Source organism: Gouania willdenowi, chromosome 7, assembly GCF_900634775.1.
Source record: "Gouania willdenowi chromosome 7, fGouWil2.1, whole genome shotgun sequence".
NCBI classification, from domain to species: domain Eukaryota; kingdom Metazoa; phylum Chordata; class Actinopteri; order Blenniiformes; family Gobiesocidae; genus Gouania; species Gouania willdenowi.
In genome coordinates this window covers 35,866,263-35,889,886 of record NC_041050.1, presented here as the reverse complement: position 1 = coordinate 35,889,886, position 23,624 = coordinate 35,866,263, and the positions used below count along the sequence as shown (strand labels likewise).

The window sequence follows — 23,624 nt, the reverse complement described above, 5'->3', positions numbered from 1 at the left end:
TACCCTTCCTTAGGGAGGTCTGGTGATGGTCACAATTAAGCAATAAAATAAATCAATTTATTTTATTGCAATAACAAAACATGCATCGCTGTCTCATAATGATTGCACTTTTTGTAGTGTTGACCTTTGACAGCATGTGCAGACAAGAAAAACGGACTGACTGAAATCCCAAACAACATGGCTAACAAAATAAAAACGCCTCCACGGTACAAAGCTATTTAGAAGTACTTTGGCTTCCAACTTAAAGGGAGTAAAAACAAGCTTAATAAAGACAACGGTGTCTGTAAGATTTGCCTCGCTCCCGTGAAATATTGTCTGAACACGACGAACTTACGAGCTCACCTAGCAAGACATCATGCTGAGGTGTTAGCAGAGAAGCAGCTGCATCTCCACGTTTAATTTTGATATTAACCAGTAGGTATGAGAAAAACTGACCCATTTATTATTAACCAATTGGTTACATACATATTAATCTTTTACACAATATCTACAGTATTCTACAATTGAATAAATATAATACAGGGGTGTTCCGATCCAATATCGGATATCAGTCCAATATTAGCCTGAAAACGAATATTCGATTCAAATTTCTGGATTTTCCGATTTTTTCCAACTATTTTTTTATTTATTTTATTCAATTGTAGAATACTGTAGATATTATGTTGGAGGTAAAAAATTATGTAACCATTTGGTTAATAATAAATAGGTGAGTTTTTCTCATACCTACTGTTGTTGACTTCTCTATTTGAGTAACATCACTTGATTAGGGCTTTTCTAACATTCCACACTGCAAAATAAGTAATTATTATATTTTTATTTAAAAAAGAGAGGAAAAGAAATATTCTAAAAAAAAAAAATGTATGTATGATTCATACTGATATCGGATCAATATTGGTATCGGCCGATAAGCAAGGCTGCAATATCGGTATCATATCAGAAATGAAAAAGTTGTATCAGGACATCTTTAATATAATATATATCGGAGATTATAGATGCAGTCTGAAAAAATCTGATATTCGTTTTCTGACTAATATTTATTTATTATTTTTATTTATTCAGTTTATTTCCGACATGGTTACATTCACTTTTTTTTTTTTGTACATGCCGAAAAAGGAGACGCGATAAGCAGTTTGCTTATCTGGGTCCCGTCCCCTGTTTTACCATCGCAAATTTACATGGGTTTACATGTCTCTCTGGTCAAACATTCTTGAGTTGTTCTGAACAGTCCTTTTTTGTGTATTCTCATCTGTAGTCAGTGTTGTCTTTTTTTTATTTATTTTTTTTATTCCTCCTCCTCTCTATCGTTGTTCGTGTTGGCCTTGTTCCCTGCCAGACGTTGTTAGCATTCCTCCAGTGCAAGAATAGTTCCTCTTTCGAAGGTGTTTGGAAGTTTTGTTTTCCCTTTTCTTCCATAGTGTCACCACTCGGGAATGTCTCTTTTGGACACACAAGTTTGCAGCTTGTTTTGTCTCTACATCAAGGTTAATCCAGCTGTTGTTAGTTCTATTGGCAGTGTTGTATTTTCCACTGTTAGATTTAACTTGTATAAACACATTATTATATCTTAGTTCTTAAGCAAGGTAGTAATTTCATTGTACAGGAAAACGTGTTTCTAACTGCACATATGACAATAAACACTTTGAATTTAAATTTAATGTAATCCTTAATCACCCCACCACCTAGCAATTGAAATGAATAAATGACAGACCTTTTTTACTCTTGGTTTCCACATTTAATTCAGTCTCCATAAAATAATCACAGTCTGAGTTTTGTTTCCAGTGTTTATATAGATCTGGGTCCATATCCATGATTACCATCAGTAATGTTGTTGTTTAGGTGGATCCTTCGTATTTTCCCAAGTCTTCCATCATTTTGATGAGGATTGGTTTTCCGTTCTCTTCTCCCAGTGGTGTGATTCTGCAGTTCCTTGTCCACGTCTTTAAAATCTTTCCTCCTTTTTTTATTTGGCGTGCCTTCCATGCGATGCTTGCATTTTTTTTTGTCAGGTTTTCATTAATAAAAACCTTCATTTCCTTCAGCTTTCTTCCTTGCGTCAGTAGTTCTCCTTTGAATTTCATATTCGTGAAGGTTATTTTTACAGCTCTGTTATCATTTTTCTTTGGCAGGAGATGGCAGGAGTTGATGATGTCAGGGTTCAGGACAATGTCCTTCGACTCCAGGTAGTCAATGACCTGTTGTTCAATCGATTTTGTTTCTTCGTCACTCGCGTAACTCCTGGGTTTTATCTTTAGGCCTGTGATGATGACATCTTTCTCTCTTTCCTTTTGTTCCAGCTGTTCAACCCTGGCATTCAACAATTTTATCTCTTCAGCATTTCTTTCATTCTTTTCCTTCAGTAGCTTTGCTTTTGCTTTGTAGGTTTTCCAGTGAGTTTTCCAGCGTCTTTTCCAACGACTTTATCTCGGCAGATAGGTTTCGTAGACCCTCGCGTATCATCTCCTTGACCTCTTCCAAACCCGAATTGGGTTCTGAAGGGCCTCCCTGCGGTTTTTTCACCATTTTCCTTCAGTCTTGGGCCCAATTTTTCAGGCTGTTCAGCTGTAGCCAGCTGTAGCCAAGGTCGTGTTATTGGAGCGAATGAAAACACGTCTGCTCTCTCCAAAGACCAGAGATGTTATGATATCCGGACTGATATCCGATATCAATATCGGATCGGGACACCCCTATAAATTATTAGACATTTCAGGGGAACCCATTTGAATTTCACCCCACCCCACATGGGGTCACGACCGCAAGGTTGAAAAACACTGTGTTACATTATTATGTTTTTTCAGTGTGCAGTACATGGCTACTAGAATCTTTTTTTAAATCAAAAATTAACAACCACTACGTTGGAAGCTAATGGGGATCCTATGAACAAATAAACAAATAAACAATCACAACATGAGCACAAACACCACATTTACTGTTTGTGATTCTGAAAATGAAAGGAAAGATTGTTAAAAAAAAAAAAAAAAAAAACATACCTGATGGTAAAGATTTGATCAGATCTTGGAGCAAAGGAGCTACCTATTCCCATACTTGTTGCTGAGATTCCATTTCAATCCATCCCCATTAAGAATGACCTCATAGCCACTCCAGTGAGATGTCAAAACAAAGAGTCGTCTTCTTCAGGGGAGAAAAAAAAGGCTTCTCTCTTTTTTCATCTTTGGCGTTTTGCAAACTTCATTCCTAGTCACAACTTTCCGGCACCTTCTGACAAAATACACCAGGAAACTTGACGCGTTTGCCTCCTAAACGTGACTACTAGTAAATCTCAATGTGAGCCTGAGCTCAGTCACGTCTACACGGGGTAGAGCTTTGAGCCTAATCCTGGACGGCAGGGTGGTAAGAAAACAGGTCACTTCAGGGCAAATCACAGACCCTGTAAACACACACGCTATAATGGTGGTCATCTTCATTTTGCTGTATAGCTTACCGTAAATACAGAAAACGTTTTCTAGGGACTCTATAGTTAGTTAAAAAGGACCAGTCAGTACCATTAACAGATGTTCATTATACAATAGTATCACATAAAATAGCAATGCCGACACTATTTGTGAAAGTAAAGATGGATTATTAGGAGATGAAAACACACAACTTGATTCAACTAAGTATAAAGCAGAGTTGGGGTCAATTATAATTGTAATCCTGTAATTGAAAATTAATTATTTTGCCATATTTATAATCATAAATGTAATTTTAAGAATCTGTCGCCGTTGTAATAATTGAATTGGAATTGAGTTCAGATAATTGACTTTGTAATTGCAATTAACATGGAAATTCCATAAAAACCTTCAATTACAAATTAATTAAACAGGTCTATGGCTTACACATAAGTAGTTAACAAATATTAAAATATGTTTAATATTAAGTTTTCCCACTATACCTGTCAGTGAATTTTCACGCTCATACAAGAAAAAATTTGTTGCTGTTGTAATCGTAATTGAATTGTAATTGAGTTCGAATAATTTACTTTGTAATTGTCATAAAAATTCAATAAAAATGGTAAATTATAATTTAACGCAAAACTGGGGAACCATGTTACAGTTCTATATACAGTTCTATACATATGTAGTTAACAATTATATTAATATGTTTCATATCAAGCTTTCCCACATTTTATCATTTTAAAAAAATAATAAAACCTATATTTTCATTGATTAGGAAGCCTAACAAGGTAACCAATAGATAGGATAGAAATTAAAAGATAGACATTTGTTTTTTGTGTATTTTACAGCTGATTTAGGACCAGTTATCATTAGAGATGCTAACAGAAAGCTAACACAAGAAGAAGGTTACTTTTATTTGGTTATTCATTCAGGCTCAGTAATTGTGAACATAATTGTAATCGGCTTTCTGAGGATAAAAAAATAATGGTAATTTAATTGCAATTAGAAACAATGCTGGTAACCGTAATCGTAATTAAACATGGGTAATTCAAAACGTAATGGTAACTGAAAAATCTAATTAACCCCAACCCTGGTTAGAAGAGTTTGGATATGATAAAAGTTCATTTATATAGGAATGATACCATTTTACAGAGTAACAATAGTATGATGAATGTAACTGATGTTTTGCACAAAGATTCCAACCCTTGTCCCTAGTTGGGCTTTTACATAAGATATTATAATAAATGCACTAAAATTTAAATGTAAAGAATGACATCGCACACACAAAAAATGCATAAAATCATCACAACGCTATATGGATAAAAGTTAGTAAAATTGTAATTGAACTTCAGTAAATTGAGAACGTAACTGTAATTGACTTTCAGGGGACAAATAATAATTGTAATTGGAAAAAATGCCAGTTAATGTACTAATAGCTGAATTGTAATTGAAAAATGTAATTGACCCCACCCAACCCTGGTATAAGGACAGAACCCTTTGTTTATGAATGTGAAAACATCACCTCAGAGGATAACAGGTTTGTTTCCCTTCACTGTACAATCTTTTAAGGGATCAGGAGATGTAATCCTGCTCGAACAAATGTCACCCCTGTTTTCAGACCAGATCAGGACAGGAGACGCACACCTGCTGACAACAAAAGCCGGATCAACATCAGGTGTTGCCGTTGCCTCACAAAACAAGGAAGCCGTCAATACAAACAACAGGAAGTGGCCTTTGACTCAGACAGGTTTGGGGAGGGGTCAATTATCATTTTAATCCTCAATCAGCTCCACTAGGAATTATTTCCACGTTATAGGAATTACAAATTGCGATCATTTGTTCACTTTTTTTGCGTATTACTGCCGAACTGCCGACATGCTAAGCTAACCGTGCCTCCATGTTCGTGAGTGTTGTTCTCCTGTAGCAGAGGCATGCACACACAGGCACATGCTCACATGCAGCTTCAGAGCTTTCAATTGTGTCTTTCTGATCCATTTACACGCATGATTTACACCATAACTAACACCAGAGCGCTACGGTGTAATTAATTAATTTAATTTAATTTAGATACATTTGGAACCTAATTTATTTTCCACAAAGGCATCTGTATGAAATAAAAAATGGTTTGTCAAATCATACAATTATTTTTTTTTAGATATATAAAATAATAACAATTAATTTAATTTAAAATTAAAAACAATTATCAGGATTAAGTATAGCTAAATTCATAAACTCTAAAACTGATGTTTCAGAGTTTTGTATCTTTTTTGGTGGAGTGCGTGACGTTGAATCTGATTGGTTGGCTATGACGTGAGGCGTTTGATTGTTGTCTGGTCATTTCATTTTTTGCAGTTTCACAATGTCCGCTGATCATTTTAAAATAATAATTTACTACTTTTAAAATGTACTTAAGTACAAATAAAATTGCTGATTTAGAAATATACTCCAAAAGTACAAGTACCCATAAAACCAACTCAATCGTAATTTAATTTTAATTGACTACATAATTGACCTTGTAATTGTAATTGGCATTCGAAATTATACAAAAACTGTCATTTACAATTTAATTTAACACAAAACGAGGGAACCACATTATAGTTCTATGGCTTACACATACATAGTTAACAATTATTAAAGTATGTTTCATATCAAGTCAGTTCTCTTAAGGATCAATATACTGTAGCAGTTTAAAAAAAAAATGAAACTGAGGAATAGTGACAGAAAAAATGCTCATACTCTCAGATCAAAAATATCAATACCAATATTGTTATTGATTAGGACACATAACAAGGTAACCAATAGATAGGATAGAAATTAGATGATAGATGTTTGTTTTTTTGTGTATTTTACAGCTGATTTAGAACATGATATTATTAGAGATGCTATCAGAAAGCTAACACAAGAGGAAAGTTAACTTTTATGAGGTTATTTATTTCAGGCTCAGTAATTGTGATTAATTGTAATTAAACTTTAGTAATTGAAAACATAATGACTGAGGATAAAAAATAATTGCAATTTCATTGTAATTGGAAAAAAAAGCTGGCCACCATAATCATAAATGAATTGTAATTGAACATGGGCAATCATTATTGAAAACGTAATTGTGACTGAAAAATGTAATTGATCCCAACCATGAACTCAGGTGACCATGGCTCTGGTGGTAAAAGGGTTGTTTTCTGACCAACAGGTCAGAATCCCAAGACTCTACGTGTGTTGCGTCCTTGGGCAAGGCATTAAACGCTAAACTGTTCCCAATGGTAGATTAGTAGTCTAGTGCATGGCATCTCCATCACCATTACTGTGTGAATGTGAGTGTAAATGGGTGAATGTGGCTTATATTGCAAAGCGCCTTGGGACTACTTCAGTAAGTAATTAAAACGCCTTATAAATCAAGTCTATTTACCATTTACCAAAACTCAACCATGAAGTGAATGAATGTGTATAAAAAAAATACCTCATGTGGGTGCTGAGGTTTCAGCTGAAGGATGAACAGTTTAAAAAGCCAGCTGTCTTTGCGTTCAGTCTTTAATGTGCTTCTGGCAACATTTCAAAAGAGAGAACAAAACACCACAATCCAGACAAAAAGTCGAGTCTAATTGGACCAAACTTCCCTAAAGCCTGGTCTGACCTCTGAGAGCTCCCAGCGAGCTTTAAGCAGTGGCTGGACACACACAAACACGATAAACAAACATCTACAAGCACAAAAAGTAATGAGTATTAGTCATTTCCTTCAACAGCTGCCTGCTAACACAACATTTAGGTGCATATTTGATGACAACGCTTTAATTTTAATGGACCTTCAATAGAAGCAGAAGGTGGGAAACTAAGTGGTCCAGGTCCTTCCTTTGCTCCTTGATGCAGGAGCTGGATTAGGTGCTGACGACCCAATCAGGTCTCTGGATCTGGATCTGGATCTGTGTGTGTGTGTGCGCGCGCGTGCGTGCTGTTGTTGGTGAGTTGAAGAGGCGATAAACCGACTGCGTACAAACCACCTCCTTGTAAGCACATGGCACGCATATGCAGCTCTGAGCAGTGACAACATGCAAACGTGGGGATTCTTCAAAAAATACTTTAAAAACTGTCTTTAATATTTCTAATTTATTGTTACAATTTGAAAATGCTTCTTTTTTCTGGCGAGTGTTGGAATTCTTGAGAGCTCATTTTCACCCATTCTGTTAAATATGTAACAGATTTAACATCATTGCACCTACAGTAATATTCACCACAGTTCTTACAGGGTTTCTACAGCTTTAGACAAATTAAATTCAGGACTTTTTAATGCTTTTTATTGCCATTTGAAATTCAATTTAAGACCAACTTCACAGTAAACATAATTACCATAACCCAATTATATAGGGTTAGGGTAATTTTTTGTCTAGTGCAAATGTGCAACTGGTGGCCCCCAAAGTAAACACACAAAAATACACAAAATGAGAGTAAAATACATTAAAAAATTTACCAAAAACACAAGATGACTACAAAAATAGCCAGAAATCTATAAAACAACAACAAAAATACAACTACTACAACAAATACTTTGTTGTACAGGCAATTTTCATTAAATTTACATTTTAACATGTTGTTTTTTCACTTTTTTAAAAAAACAAATGTTACCATTTATTTTGAAATGTGAGATTAATTACAATCACAAAATCATACTTATTATGTCTTAAAATGTAAGACTTCTGAAACAGACATTTTCATGACAATTAAGGCCTTATTTTTAGATTCATAATGCCTATCTTAATGCCTTTTAAGACTTTTTAAGAATCCGCGGGAACCATGTCTTAAAGTTGTGTGTTTTAAACCTTGGGGTTGGGATCCCCTGTGGGGTCATCTGAAATGTCTAGTAATTAATAAAAAATAAATAAATAAATAATAAATAAATGATTTCATTTTTAAATTATTGTTCTTTTACAAGTTAAAACACACAAAAAACAACTGTATTCTATACTTTCACTTTGCCAATTATAAATCTAGTTATTATTATGAATAATAATATAATAATAATAAAATGCAGTATAAAAATATCGGTAACACTTTACTTGAAGTTTTGTACATAGAGGCTGACATTACGCTGTCATTATTATGACGTGACACCTGTCATTAGCATGAATAAGGTGTCATTCCTTATCCTAACCCTTTGTTACCCTAACCCCTACTAACCCCACTAGATCTCTCCACCTAACCTTCATGACACCTTATTCATACTAATTTATTATTATTATTATTATGCAATGTATTTATTATTATTATATAGTTTATTTATTATTATTATTATATTATTATTATTATTAGGTTTTTTTTTTAATGCCGTTATTTTGTTTGTTTTTAGTTTCAGATTTTCTAATTTTGTTCATTTTGTTCATTTTTTTCTAAGTTATGTATGTCCCACAGTCGTATATTTGCACTATTATCCTATGTTGGTATTTATTTTGTTCTGACTGTGTTCTATTCTATTGTGTTGCTACAACGTGTGAATTTCCCCTCTGTGGGATCAAAAAAGTTCTATTTTATTCTATTCAGTTCTAATGAAAACGTAATGTCAGCCTTATGTATAGAACTTCAAGTAAAGTGTTCCCAAAATATCTGAGCTGGCACAACTCCATATTTGTAAAACCGTATAACAAACTTGATGAAATATTGATTCTAGGAAAAAAAAAAAAAAGTGTCTTTAGCGTCACCAGAAATTCTTGATATCAAAATGGGGTGAGAATCCAAAAAAGGTTGGGAACCATTAAAGGAAGCTGAAAATATTGACAAGCAAAGGTGAGCCTTATCATTATGCACATCCTAATCCACTCATATCTTCTGTAATTACAACACAAGTGTGTGCACGGTACATCCGGCTCAGGCCTGGCATTGTGTGTGTTGAAGTTGTAATGCTCCATAGCAGCTTGTAATACTGATCACTTCCTATTGCACCCCCCCACCCACCCCCCAATCTAAAGCCCTAAGGCTCTAATAAAATGTTCAGTCAACAGCATGTTCATAAACTACAAATAGATAAGCTCTGCTTGAGTTGCTTTTACAGCCAGGCACATGTTTGGCCCACATGAAAGGAGGCTGGCTTAACCAAGCCCAAACTTCACCCCCCAACCCTCCCAGCCTCCCACCCCCCAACGTGACAGATCGCAGCTGGCTCACTGCACTTTAAAAACCGAGCTAAATTTGACTTTCCAGTCTGATATCATTGTGTCCTGTGACTGCCAAATTATGAATAAGCCTTTTGAAATGTTGTCAGTAAAATATGGGTCAGTGTACTGTGGTAAAAAAGAGGCAGTGTGCACTCAGTAGCACATAATGCAGACTACAGCTGCTTCTCCAATTCATTCAGTTCACAAAATCACTTCCATGTGATCGTCTGCTAAATGTGCACAATGACAGTACTGAGCCACAATGGCACGTCCACTTTAATTCACATTAGACCACAATTAATTCATTAAAAATGGAGTTCAAAAACTAAAAGTTGGAAATAGGCTAAAGGAAATTGTGACACTCATTTGTATTTCTGCACAATTTAAGTAAAGGGCAGGGGTTTGTGTGTAAAAGGAGAATAAACAGTTTTAGTTTTTTTTAAACTTTATTATTTTTATTTTGTAATATGGAACAAAAATGTAACTAACAGGGGACTGGGTTGTAAAAAAAAGGCACAAGAATGGATAAAAAGATAAAATAAACACAAGTGTTAGGTAGCATGTTACAGTTTTTGACATATGTATAGAATAAAATGTGTAATAACTTTTTTACACAACCCGTGTTAAAACGTATTACAGCAATACAAATGTCTGTGCTGTCAAAAGATTAAAAACTTGTGCAATTAATTATGCTAATTAATGTCTTTTTTAATCTCACCTAAACACTGCTAAGACATTTTCATTTAAATTACTGACATTATTGTGAAGGATCACAAGATTGATATTTAACAAAGTGGCTTTATAAAGTCATTTATTGTTTTTAACAGACTGGCTGCTGAGACCTTTAGTTTAGACCATCAGGGAACTATTGATGTGTACTTTTGTCAATTTCCAAATAATATAAAATACAAATGAAATAAAACATCAGGTCCATATGTAGTGCTATAACTCTTCTGAGCAATCTAATTATTGAACACCAAACTTTTTCTCTCCTTCGGATAATAATATTTATCCAGTAACTTTGTTCATTTGTTAGTCATGGACTTATTCGTTATCATCTTGTCCAGTTTGGATTGGAGACACGGCGTGCTTGGAGCATGTAGCAGTTAGCGTTGTCCGTGTGTCTGCGCAGGATGCTACTTGTTTAGCATTGAGGTGTTAGCAGAGGCTGCAGAAACTCTGGTCATTGACAAACTCTTTCTTGCACAATTTGCACACAACTGGGCTTTTGTTTAACATCCGGTGTTTTTATTTAAACTAAATTAACGCTAACAAAAACTTAAAATCTCTGCGGTCTCCCGTCTTGTATTGTAGTCTGTGCATCAGTATTAGAGGTATACCGAGAACTCTTGAAATGCGCTGTTTGGAGTATAAAACAAAAAGTCAAAGTTAAAGTTACAGCCCTAATACATTTTACCAATTGTTTTTCATGACTTGGTTGAAGCCCAAGCAATAAATATGTCAGGTTGCAGTAGAAACCAGGCCATACTTAACCAAATACTGCTGAAATCAACCAAGTCACCAAAGTCATACAATTCTAATAAACATGAATGCAACATCCATTCTAAAAGCAAAGAAAACTCAACAATGCTTGCAAAATCAACTGCTGTGGTAACTTGAATTTCTGTAACAAGTTTTGTACCCCACAAAGCAGAGAACTTCGTGATCACAGCAGCAGCAGCAGCAGCACTAAAAGTAGTCACTAATAGGGGTGGGAACCTCTGGGTAACTCACGATACGATACGCGATACAAAGCTCACGATAACGTTTACCTCACGATATGACGATACTGTGATTATCGATATATTGGTCAGGAAATCAATCTACGATAATCTATGACAATACAAGAAAAAAAAGATTGAGTGAAAAAATACAATTTGTATTTCATATCTCTGAAAGACATTAAATTGAAAAAGTGTCCTATGAACAGTGACACTATTTTAGTGCAACATTTCTGTAAATAAGTGTCAACATACCAATAAACGAATAAGTATCTCCAATAGCACTTTCTGTACACAATAAATAGGGTCTTTTTTTACCAGTGACACCATTATAGTGCAGTATTACAGTAAACAATATATTGGTTCCATCAACAAACAGTGACAACATTTCTGTGAAGACGTATCTGCACATTGTAGTGAAAAAGAAGAAAAGGTTGTGAAGAAAAAATAAATAAAATAAATAAATTAATTAATTAATTAATAAATCATTAGTGCAAGCATATTGATAATGGATCGTGCGAAAAAATATTGTGATATATCGCCATATCGAGATATCGTCACACTCCTCGTCACTAATAACCGTTTTCAAATTCAACAACTCTTTTCTCATTTCCCACTCATTGTCCACTTTTCTAAACCTGTGACAGAATACTTCATCTTCATAGATCTAGTGAGACTTCTGATTAACCCAGGCATAAACCATTTTAAAAACTTCAGGGTGGGAATTCTTATATTATTAGATTTAATATGTTAGTTTTGTATGAATTCATGTCTTACAAACACCAAATACAAAAACATTCCATACTGTGCTCATGTGACTTTGTTTAGTCTTAAAACAGTTTAGTAAATATTGAAACTTAAAGAAAAAAACAAAACCTGGTTATTTTTAAATTTCTATACTTATCCTCGTCTCATCCTTGGTCTTATGTTCCACAGTCATGGATGACAAACTGACTTTTAGAAAGCTTAGATCAGGGAAGTTGATTCTAAAGTAATCACAGCTCAGCACTTTCTGTATTTCTCCAGTGACTGGTTTTGATGAGATAATTTTCACTCGCTTGCTCTGGAAAATAGAGTGAACTCTCAGGATGGCCACGCCCAGAAATAACTTATAAGGCTACATCAGAGGGTTAAGAAACCCTGCTCTAGATTATGTACACATTTTAACTTGTATAACTCATCTGATCTCATCTTACCCCTCTTCATCTCATCTTGTCTGATCTCCAATGTCAAATGAACTGAACTAACGTGGATTGAAGTAGTTTGGGTAGTAAACAGATGACCCCCACCATCGGGGGCGGTACTCACGGCTGCGAGTGTGCCGTCTCGTACCGCTCGAACGCATGGCTCAGGTCGTGCTTGTTGTTCATGTAACACTGGGTGCAGAGGTCGTAGTCGAAGCAAACCTTGCATTTCCATCTCATTCCCATGATGCCGTGCTTCTTGCAGCTGTCACAGATGATATTGGAGTGACGCACCCCTGCAAGCGAAGGACAAGAGGTTTAGCTCAAGTAAATGGGGTCATAAATTCAAACGTGCCTCAGGTAAAGGCTTTTGTTCTATTTTTGCCGCAGTGAGTTACATTCGTCCGAAGAACCCCTTATGACTAGCGAAGCGTGTGCCATACCGCTATTTATCCCCAACATCTGGTAAAACCAAACAATCCTCATTTATTCCATGGTTACTTTTTTACTGGATAATAGGAGATATGAGAGAACTACAACACAAACAACGTGATAAAAATACCCCCACCCACTGGTTCCTCATCATTTCTCCTCTTCTTTCGCTCCATTAATTGAAGGGCAAGCTTGTGAGGCAGAAAAATGCCTCTTTATGTGGAGCAAAATGCTAATGACTCCTGCATTAATGCGTGTGTCATTTAAGTCAGAAAAAATTAGCTAAATGGCAAAAGAGGGAGGCAACACTTACTGCATCACATTTACTTTATATGGACTCTACAGGAGTGGTGAACAAGCATCAAAAGTGTGTCAAAAATGACCAGGCGCTGGTGACGACATAATCCCCAGACCAAAAGCGGAGTTGAATAAAGCCGAAAAACCTTTAATTTGGAATAATTAATTGAGAATTAAAAAACATAATATAACCGTGGCCAATAACTTGGTTAGGTTTTGTTCTCATTAAGGCTAGGCGTTATGGACCAAAACTCACATCTCAAGATTTTTTCTCAGAATGTTGATATACAATATAATTCTCAATATTTTTAATCAAAATAAAGTCTTCCAGAAAAACAATAATTATTGGTTAAATTTGCTGATGTAAATCTTTTTCTCCTATAAGGGACAGCACGTGTGAGTGAGTTCTGTCGTGTGGCTTTTTTAGGGGTTAAAACGCACTCAGCAATCCATCTAACTGTACTTTTCATTCTGAGGAGTAGTGAAAGCAACGACTCCTAAAACAAGTATTTTAATACGAAATAAGCTATAAAAATTCATAAATCAGTATAGGCGAAATTGGCGAATTTTCACAATGATTTTTCAAAACTTTTCCAAAATATTTTACCAAATTTCCATGACTTAGTTCTGAACCGCTAAGATCTATTCAAGACCAAAAATGAGCCTTTCCAGTGTACTAGTGTATCAGAGGTCTGACGATGAGGAAATATTTCCAAAACAATTAAATTATTCCATGACTTTTCAACACTGGAAAATCGTTTTTTCAAAATTCCAAACCTTTTACAGGAATTTCATGACCGTAGGGACCCTGTATTGGCATTTTATATATCGCCAAAATAAATAACTCAATATAACCGAGTCTTAGTTCTCATCAGACCAAAGTTCATTAAATGATAAGTGAGTGCTAGCTTACCAATCTGAGCGTTATCATAGAGCAGCAGATCATAGGCTCCCTGGTAGCCAGTACGGTAGTTGGTTCGTGTGCCGCTGTCCCACTGCACCACCACCGTCTTATCCGGAGTGGTGGTGCTCCCCTGCCTCCCGATCTCCACCACGGTGCCCACATGGCCCTCGCCGTCATCCTGGTTTCCCCATTTCCAGTCCAGACCTCGCACCACGCGCATGCCCACCTCCATGCTGCCTTGTTTGGCTCCTGGCCTGCGGGCTGAGGGCAGAGGCTCCGACCTGGCAACGCTGTCCCGTCTGCTACTGCTGCAGAAGCTCCTGCTGCGCCTCCGGGACTTGTGAGGTGCAGAGCCGGATCGTACCGACGATATTGCTGGTAGGGACGGCACCAGGGGAGAATCCGGGAACAGTTCAGGGGAGACTGCAGAAAGGAAAGAGAGACCTAAAGTTACATACATTCAGATTCAAATTGGTCCTATGATCAGTTGTGAAAAAGCAGCATCTCCCACACAACCTGTAGTGTACGCTACTCCACGCTCACTCAGTGGCTGCTGTGGGACTCATAGAGCAACATGCCATATGTCTCATTAGTTTCAGAGCAGCGATTCTCTCCCAGCTGGTGGATCATTCACCAGAGGCCGTGCTGTGTGTCATGGCACACTTCTGGAGAGAGCAGCTGGACACGACTGCTCTGCTCTGCCCTGCTGCGCTAATCAAGCTCTGACCCAACACACACACACGCACGCACGCACACACGCACACACACTCTACTATCAGGCATAATATAAGGGTATAGATTTTTCCTACAATGTATATTGAGTAGGGCTGGGCAATATGGACATTTTTCTCAAAATTGCGATGTTTAACTCAATAAAGTTTGACCACAAATACAATTTTGGGTTAATACAATGTCACACAGGCAGATTTATTAACAAAAAGCCGCACAATATGTGACACTTTTGGATTTTTTTTCCTATAAGGGACAGCGCGTGTGAGTGAGCTCTGTAGTGTGGCTTGTTTAGATGAAAGTCTGGGTTAGGATGCACTCGATGATCCATCTAATCGTGCTTTTCATGCTGTTCTGAGAAGTAGTGAAAGCAGCGACTCCTAAAACAAGTATTTCAATTCAAAATAAGCTATAAAAAACATACATCTAGATATATGTGACATTTTCATTTTCTATATCGCCAAAATAGAAAACTCGATGTATCTTGAATCTCAATATATTGCCCAGCTCTGATTGGAGGGCAATATATCCCTATATATGACCGTTCCCACTGAAGTATTCTTCCAAATTTCCCAAGATGCATTTCAAACTTACGACAAAAACCTGAAGCACAATGAGGCTGAATATTCTGAAAACAATTTAAGTGAGAAAGTGACCAAGTAGAATATCATGGGCTCATTTGATCAATAAAACTCACGGAAACACATTTCATTCCGACATTTCGGAGATACCGTATTGTTCGCCATTGTGCTACTGACGAAACTTCCAGTTAACTTCAAAACAAGAGCCCTGAATAGTGTTAAAAACAAATGGAAGACAAGAAGATATGCTTTTGTTTTGAAACGATGATGTTTAGATTTTTAGCTTGAAGCGGTTCCAGGACGAGTTTACATTCCTTGAATGTCCACAATGCATCATGGGGTGGTTGAGTATGACTAGTGTGTCCAACGTTCATACTCAAAAAAAAGCAGTCCCAATATAGTACACATCTGAGTATTTCTTGCATACTCAATCTTTCCATACTATCTAATTGGAACACACAACAAATTCATTTTGACGTCAAACTAAGTATGAGTAGTACGTTAGTATGCCATTTCCAACACAGCTCCACTCATTAATAAGCTGCAACTTTTATTTTGGAAAAACCCTCACTGTGAACTGCCAAAAATTCAAAAGGCCACAATAATTTTGGAAATTTCATATCATCTGCCATTGTGCTACACTTCAGGTTAACTCCAAAACAAGAGCCAGATTTACAAGTGTTAAAAAAATAATGGAAGGCAAAAAGAGACACTTTTATTTTGAAAAGGGGATGTTTGATTTTTAGCTTGAAGCCAGTCCCAGGACAATTTTACATTCCCAGAATGTCCGCTTGCAATGCATCATGGGGCGGTAGAGTATGACTAGTGTGCCCACCGTGCATACTTGTACATCCAGGTATTTCGCACATACTCAATTGCTTCAACCTTTCTAAAGTGAACGCACTGCATACTCATTTTGAGTTTTGAGTGTTGTTAGTATGCAATTTCGAACACGGCCAAAGACTTTCGTTTGCTCTCTTGCGCTGAAAATAAAAACCTTCTGTCAACAGACGGTGGCACTGGTGGAGATAAACTCATCATATTGCACTTTAAATTTTGTTTTTAGAACAAAAATGAGAACAAAGCTTATTTAAAAATTAAAAATAAAATCCTTACAGTGGCTCAAAAAGATGCTAAGTTGAAAATATATTTTGAGGATGTATCTATATTTAGCAGAGAAACAGTCCTTAACAGACAAATAAAATCATCAATCTGAAGACTTTTAATCACCAGGCTTTTAAGACACATGGCTTAGCTTTATAGAGAAAACCTTTATATTATCACTGACAGATGTCTGCAAACAAGGATTAGTCTCACACGCATATCAAGATTACAATGTCCTTTTGGTTTTAATGGCATCTGCTTTGGCATGAAAACACATGGGATGTAGGGGATCAAAGAACACGAGAGCATCCAGGATATTTGTTTTCTTTTTTTTATGTCAAATAAAATGCCTCTTTTATGCACTTGCATCCAATGCTTTAGCTTGCAGACTCACATTTTTTTGTTTATTTTTCTTTTTCTATTTTTTTAACCCATGTCAACCAAAAAGTAAAAACGACAAGGATTTCCTAAATGATGATTAATGTCAGAGTAGATAAACAAAATGTGAGAAGTTATTGCATGTGTCTCTTTGCCAGCCTTAAAGGGATTACCCATTGTGCTCATAAAAAATTGGATTATTATAAAGATAATATAGTATTGAAATCGCGGAAAGAACTAGTTAGTTTTAGAAATTCGACATACATAAACATTTTTATAGTATATTATCATCATCATATCATATGTTTTTGGGTTGTCTTTTTGTTTTTTAACTAAATAAAGAAACGAAGTCAATGAGGGCTTTTGGCAGTAATTACTGAATCCTCCCACAATCTGCAATAATCCAATTTAACTTCAATACTGAGGGCAAAATTATACTGAACGTAATTTGAATATAGGAATAGTGAATGAAAAGAATTAAAACCTAAACAAAGCTTTATAAACTCTAAAGGCAAACACTCCGTTTCACCCAATAAAATAAATTTGAAAATAAATTAAAAAATCACATACACTCGTTATATGTTTTAAGGTTTTTAGACTTGTACTGACCAGCAGAACATAGAATTCTAAACTGACTGTCAAAACAGTAAGGCCCTTGATGTACACTACATAAAGTAACAAAGTGGGTGATTTGTCACTGCATAAACATCATTTACACATGCATTCATACATTTCACAGTTGTGTCTGATAAACATCAAACAAAACATTGAATAATTATTTAATCCCAGTGAATTTATTAGCGACAGATGGTGATAAAATTACTTCTCAAACACAAACTGTAGAAATAAGAAAGAACACAATACAGAAGCTTCCTTGTTGTTAGTGGCTAAATTTATAAACTCTTTTTCAGAATCCACACGTGAAAGAGAGTGAAGACCAACAAATGTTTGTCCAACACTGCAACAGTTCAGTAAGTTCCACGTCCACTACGCTCTTCGTTTTGTAACATTATCTGCAGGATTTAGCAGGATTCAGTGGACACAATGATAACATCTGATGTGTACTTTACAAGGCCATTACCTTAAAAGTAGTTCCTAGTATTTAAAAAAGAGTTTACCACAAAAGCTTAAGGTTTCATTGTCGAATTGGAATCCCATTACTACTCAAAAATTGCATCATTACTTTAGAACAGTGATTCTCAACTGGTTGGTCGGGACCCTAAAGTGGGTCGCGGACCTTTACAGGGTGGGTTGCGGACAGCTGGTTGAAAATAAATAAATAATTAATGTCTCTCATGTTGGACTTGTCTTTTATTTTGAATTTTTTTTTTTTTTCCAGGCATGCTGTGAAATGCATGTTGCACAGGAAAATAAATAGATTTATGTTTTTAAAAAGATTATATAATATGTATGTTTTCAACAGCTATTTTTGAAAAACTAAATTTAGTTGGTTGAATTCTAAAAAAAGTGGGTCGTGATTTAATGACCGTCGCAAAAAGATGGGTCCCATGATGAGACCAGTTGAGAACCCCTGTTTTAGGAGCTAGGTTCCCAAAGTGGGGTACGTGTACTGCCACAAGTACGCAAATTGTGACAAGGGGTACGTGAATAAAAATGAAATACAGTGTGACAACATTGGAAACTAGAATATAAATAGAGCAGCAGTCAGGAGCCTCCATGCATTGACACAAATTACACATTATCCTCAGTGGGCGTGCACTCTAGCTGTTCCCACTCATCATTCTTGAAGCCAAAATACAGCGCTTAGGGGCGCTTCCATCTTGCAAATTTGACGTAATTTGGAACCAGTCTACGCAGTAGGGTCCAGCAGGAGGAGCCCAGGTATCACGCCCCGCCCATTTAGCGTACTGCCCTGATGACTTACGGAAGCCCAGCTACACCAAGAACATAAGTATCTTTTTAATGGTTTAGAACAGTTTACTGTACAACAACTCATTTTGACTGCTGAATGGAAAAGTTAAATTACGTCTCGGCTTTGCTTCACGACGTAACTGCTATTCACAAAGAGAGCTACGCAATATCCTCAATCATTGTCATATACAGTATGATGTAAAATTCTGTTTTTTAACCTCAAATAACATATTTAGAACAAATTTCACAGAAAAATGAGCACTTAAACACAATGTAGGGTGAGAATAACTAATGATCACAGCAGAGGTTAAGTTAGGAAAAAAATGATGACGAATATTTTAACTTTACAGTTTGACTCACATCCCATCTGTTATCATTGAGGAGGCGGGGTTTATGACCTATACTGCAGCCAGTCAGCAGGGGGAATAAATAAAAAGCTTCACTCCACCGGGGAGCTTGTCCCATCCTTTCTTTTTAGTCTATTAGCCTCAGTAAGACTGCCCTCTAGTGGTGAAAGAGAAACAATCTAATCACAAAAACTGCAAATATAGCGAGAGCTACATTGTTTTACGCTAGCCAAACATGTTTGATGCCCTTTGCTACCACATACTTGTGTGTTAGTGGTTTTTGAGCTTTGACAAAAATAAAAACTAAATATAGAACAAGACTTTGCGTGGAGAATGATTTTCAAACTCATTAAAGATGGCGCGAGTTGTATTTCACAGTTTCAAGGTGATTAATATGTTGTATTATTACTGATATGTGTTCAATCAACAAATGTTTGGTAGATTTATTTTTCTAAAATAAAAAAAATTGTTTCTCACTGAAATTGCCAGTAAGCTAATTAAATAAATCCTTACACAATATTTCTCTTTTTTTTATTATATATTATTCCGCAACAGGATAGGTAAAATTCAGAGACAAATTTCACTACAGGGCTACATTGTACCTATTTGACATTACATTATTATGTCAAAAACATTGTGAAATCAAGCACTCCAAAATTGGAAAAATCAACGAGTTGGTTATCCTCCTCGTCTCCAGTTAGCAGGTGTCACGTTTAATGAATTCTCTTATTGACTACATATAGAGCCAACAGGTGCAGTAAGGGCTCATTTGTTACTGTACATTCCTCCTACATGTGTCAGCGCCGCAAGGAGTTGTGAGAGCGAGGGTTTAGGGCAGGCATGACAAGGCCACCTGTGTCACTAAAAAAAAGTGGCTGCCAATATGTGGCAAACACGGCTCAGGCAGGCTGGATTACAGCCCTCTGCCTGCAGTAACAGATGGGTTAGCTTCTGTCACACCGTACTGAGGACCAATCTGTGAGGTTAGCTCCAAACTCCAGCCCACAGCAGTGACCAGACAGTCCTTTGGCCCAAACGACTAACTCACTTCACCAAAAACAGAAGCCAAGGCCAAAAACCAGGGGTATCAAACTTAGGGCTGCTCGATTATAGAAAAAAATATAATTACAATTATTTTAGACATAATTGAACTTTTGTCAACCAAAAAGTTATTTATTTTCTGTACAAAACAAAGTAAAATATATTGTTTAAACATAAATAAATTCCTGTGGCTAGGCTAGCTTTAGCTTTGAGAAGGGTGGGGCTTAGGAGCTTGCATGCGTGTGCATTAAACAACTCAATAATAATTAATACTACATTTTTCTCGTGTGTGCCAAGCTTTATTCTTTGTAGCTATTCTAAATTGTGGACGTTTGTTTTATTTAGCTAATAAAACATATGTATAATTATTTTTTTTATTATTTGTCATTTATTTTCGAATATGTTATTTTTTGTAATCATTGAGTGTAATAATTGAAATTGTAATCGAATTTCAATATATTTCCCTTGCCTTGGTCAAATATGGAGCAGTTTTACTCTCAAGTGGGCCACAAACTTTTAGGCAGTAAAACAAGCTATTTTGTCAATCTTGTTTCCCTAGTTTGCACTTCTAAGTATAATAGCATTCAAAGTATGTATGGCAAGGGCAATATTCAAGCAATAAGTGACAGATATCAGTCCCTGCAGGATCTTAAATTTCCTTGATTTTGTGACCAATTTTTATTCAAAATTTGGGGAATAATTTGAGGAAAATTGTAGATTTTGGAAAAATTGAGAACACTTTTTGAGATTAAAAACGACTGCGATAACGCGATATAAGTGTGGAAAAACTGTGAGCCCTGGGAAAAAAAATTGAAATTTCATTGAATTTGTGTATTTGGTGGTACTGATATATCTACCATTGATTTAGTTGATGATTAACACAATAAGTCAGTTTTCACTGTCATTTTTACATTCTCTTGTGAGCCAAATTGGGAGCTTTAAAGGGCTGCATTCTGCCCTTGGGCCTTGAGTTTGACACGTGTCCTAGAACGTTCTTGATTTGTCATTCCCCTTTTGTTTGATTGGCATATACATAAACCCACATGCCACTTCATTTGGTACATAGAACTGAATAGGCAATTTGTCATTTAGAAATGGAAACATTTTACAGATGCACTGAATAACAATTATTGGCCGAAATACAAAAATGAGGAAACCAAGGCCTGAAACACCGAAAGGAAATACACCAATTAATGTCCTTGTGAAAAATGATTTAAATCCCTTTGAACATTGCAGATTGTTGGTGCCACAAGGGCTGCAGAATATTAGATAAACTTCACATGCATCACAACTTTAATGCATCTCAAGGGTTTAGAGAGAAAAGTCTTGAAAGGAGAAATATCTCGTCTGCAAGCTGCAATTTTCCGTCAGACTCTTTGTTGCATACCAGAGTGTGAAGGGAACCAGACAAAGACAGTGGAAAGACACCAATAAGACCACACAATACATCACACCTTGAAGCACCAATAGCAGTAAAAGCCCATCTCAATATCGTCAAATAGAAAATAAAGACAAACAATCCAAAAATATAGTGTTGCTTTCGGCCCTGACGTTCAGATCGTAGTTTATCTGAATATAAAAGCATTTTTAAATAAAAAATGCTTTTTAGGAGTTCAAGTGGAGCTTGTGAATTAGTGTGGGAAACTTTTTCTTACTTTGCAACATAGTTTCCATTACGCATAGTTTAAAGCTTCCCCTAGCATTGTTGTTGTGCATTCCTTTATGATCCCAATGTACCCATCTTTTCCAGAGTATTTCAGGATAACATTTTATTTCAAACATGACAATGAGTTTCCTTTACTACATCTAACGTTACAGTCAACAGATCCAAAAAAACCAAAAGGTAGGAAACATTGATAATGTACAGTCAATAAATCTGAAGAAAGTGCTTTTACACCATAATATTAAAAACTAATAAAGTTCATAAAAAGAGGATGGTTACAAGGTCATGTTAAATCTATGTTACAAAAAAGATAGCTCTATTGTCCAGGGGTTCCTAGTCTTTTTTGTCCCGTGTAGCCCCTCTTCATATCATAAGTACCCCCTTCATAATTCCATAAGCTTTTATAACCCCTAAATATGTCTCCAACATCGGTTGCCTAAGGCTTACTCCACAACAACGAGTATTTTAAAGTGTAATTTATTTATTTTCAAAAATTCAATGCAACTTTTATGTGATTTCTTCAATAGAAAGTAAATACGGTCTCCTTTGTAAAATGTAGCTAATTATTGTCTCCTATTCTCAGAAGTGCAATAAAATGGCCTCTACAGCATCAAATAATCCTGTTTCAATAAATTACAAGAAAATATAATACGGTATTTTATTGAACAATAGTCATGTTATTTTGTGGTGAATTTGACCCAAAAAAACAAGCCTAAAAAGGAACTGGGAACATTTCCCGATTATTTTTAAATACATTGTTAAATCTTTCCAAGTACCCCCTGCAATGTGCTCCTGGGTACACGTACCCCTGCTTGGGAACCACTGCTGTTGTCTAACACAATACTAGACCGGTCTTTTTTTTTAATCTTGTACAGGGCCACCTTATCATAGCTGACACTGGCACAAGCCTCAATGTCGCCTAAATAGGACCCAGCCGTTCACAAAGCTAATGAAAGAGAATATCTGCAAGATGCAAATAGCCAAGTTGCTACTGTTACGTAAAACAATGTTTATTCAATGGCAAAAATGTATGAAACAATAGTCATCATCATATTAAGTCAAATTGTAAGTCTCTGGAAACTGTTAGAGTCAGAATTATCTGCTGGCCAAAGGATTTGCAGGAAAGTCAATGAAGGCCAAAAGTAAATAACGCCTCAAACTGTTCTTTGGTATCTTTTTCAAAAGCTTCACTTGAATGACCACTGAAGTGACCCAAAATTAGATTTACCGCAGCAAAATGAGTCAAACCACATGGTGAGGAAACCAAACTCACAGAGCATCATCAAAACATGGAAGCTAAGCACCAAACGCAAGTCAATACTAACACAATCGACGGCAGAAAGCTTTATCCCAAGAGTCGTATACAAAAAAAATCTAGCACCAAAAATCCTCCACTTACAGTCACTCATATCCCAGCGCTGAAATGATCCTATCACATTACAATGTATTATTATACTCACTCCCCATGATCTTCAGTCCACATTTGAACATTCTGGCAGTTGTAAGTTTCTTGGTTGGTGTGAGACTGTGGCAATGTGAGTCCCTGTGTTCCCACTGTCCCGACTCGACCAGCAGGAACATCTAGATTTACAGACATTTAAAGCAGTGGCCCCTCCTACCCAACCCTGGTATTTGATTTGCTGTGAACTTTGATCTCCACTTTGGAACATGTTGTTTTTTAAAAAGAAAATTGGGAAGGGAGGTGGGGGGGTTTAACATATGTTGTTCGCCTTATCTGGAAGAAAAGTCACACTGGATCACCAAGATTTAAAAAAGGCAGATGATGATGACATCCAGAACTGATCTTAACTATTTTCAAGATAAGTCTATTACATAACACTG

At 36.1% G+C, this 23,624-nt stretch overlaps 1 protein-coding gene across 4 annotated transcripts in view; it reads right to left on the bottom strand.

Moving 5' to 3' along the window:
• mib2 (MIB E3 ubiquitin protein ligase 2) overlaps positions 1-23,624 on the bottom strand; it is a 72,675-nt gene that overhangs the window by 37,048 nt on the left and 12,003 nt on the right. For 3 of the 4 annotated variants that reach the window (XM_028452076.1, XM_028452075.1, XM_028452077.1), the window contains exons 2-3: positions 14,077-14,490; positions 12,559-12,730 (exon numbers count right to left, since the gene is read on the bottom strand). In XM_028452076.1, the coding sequence (XP_028307877.1) occupies positions 12,559-12,730; positions 14,077-14,299 (395 nt within the window). In that variant the 5' untranslated portion in view covers positions 14,300-14,490. Of the gene's footprint in view, positions 1-12,558; positions 12,731-14,076; positions 14,491-23,242; positions 23,333-23,624 lie in introns of those variants that run through there. The other variant, XM_028452073.1, reaches the window with a different exon arrangement.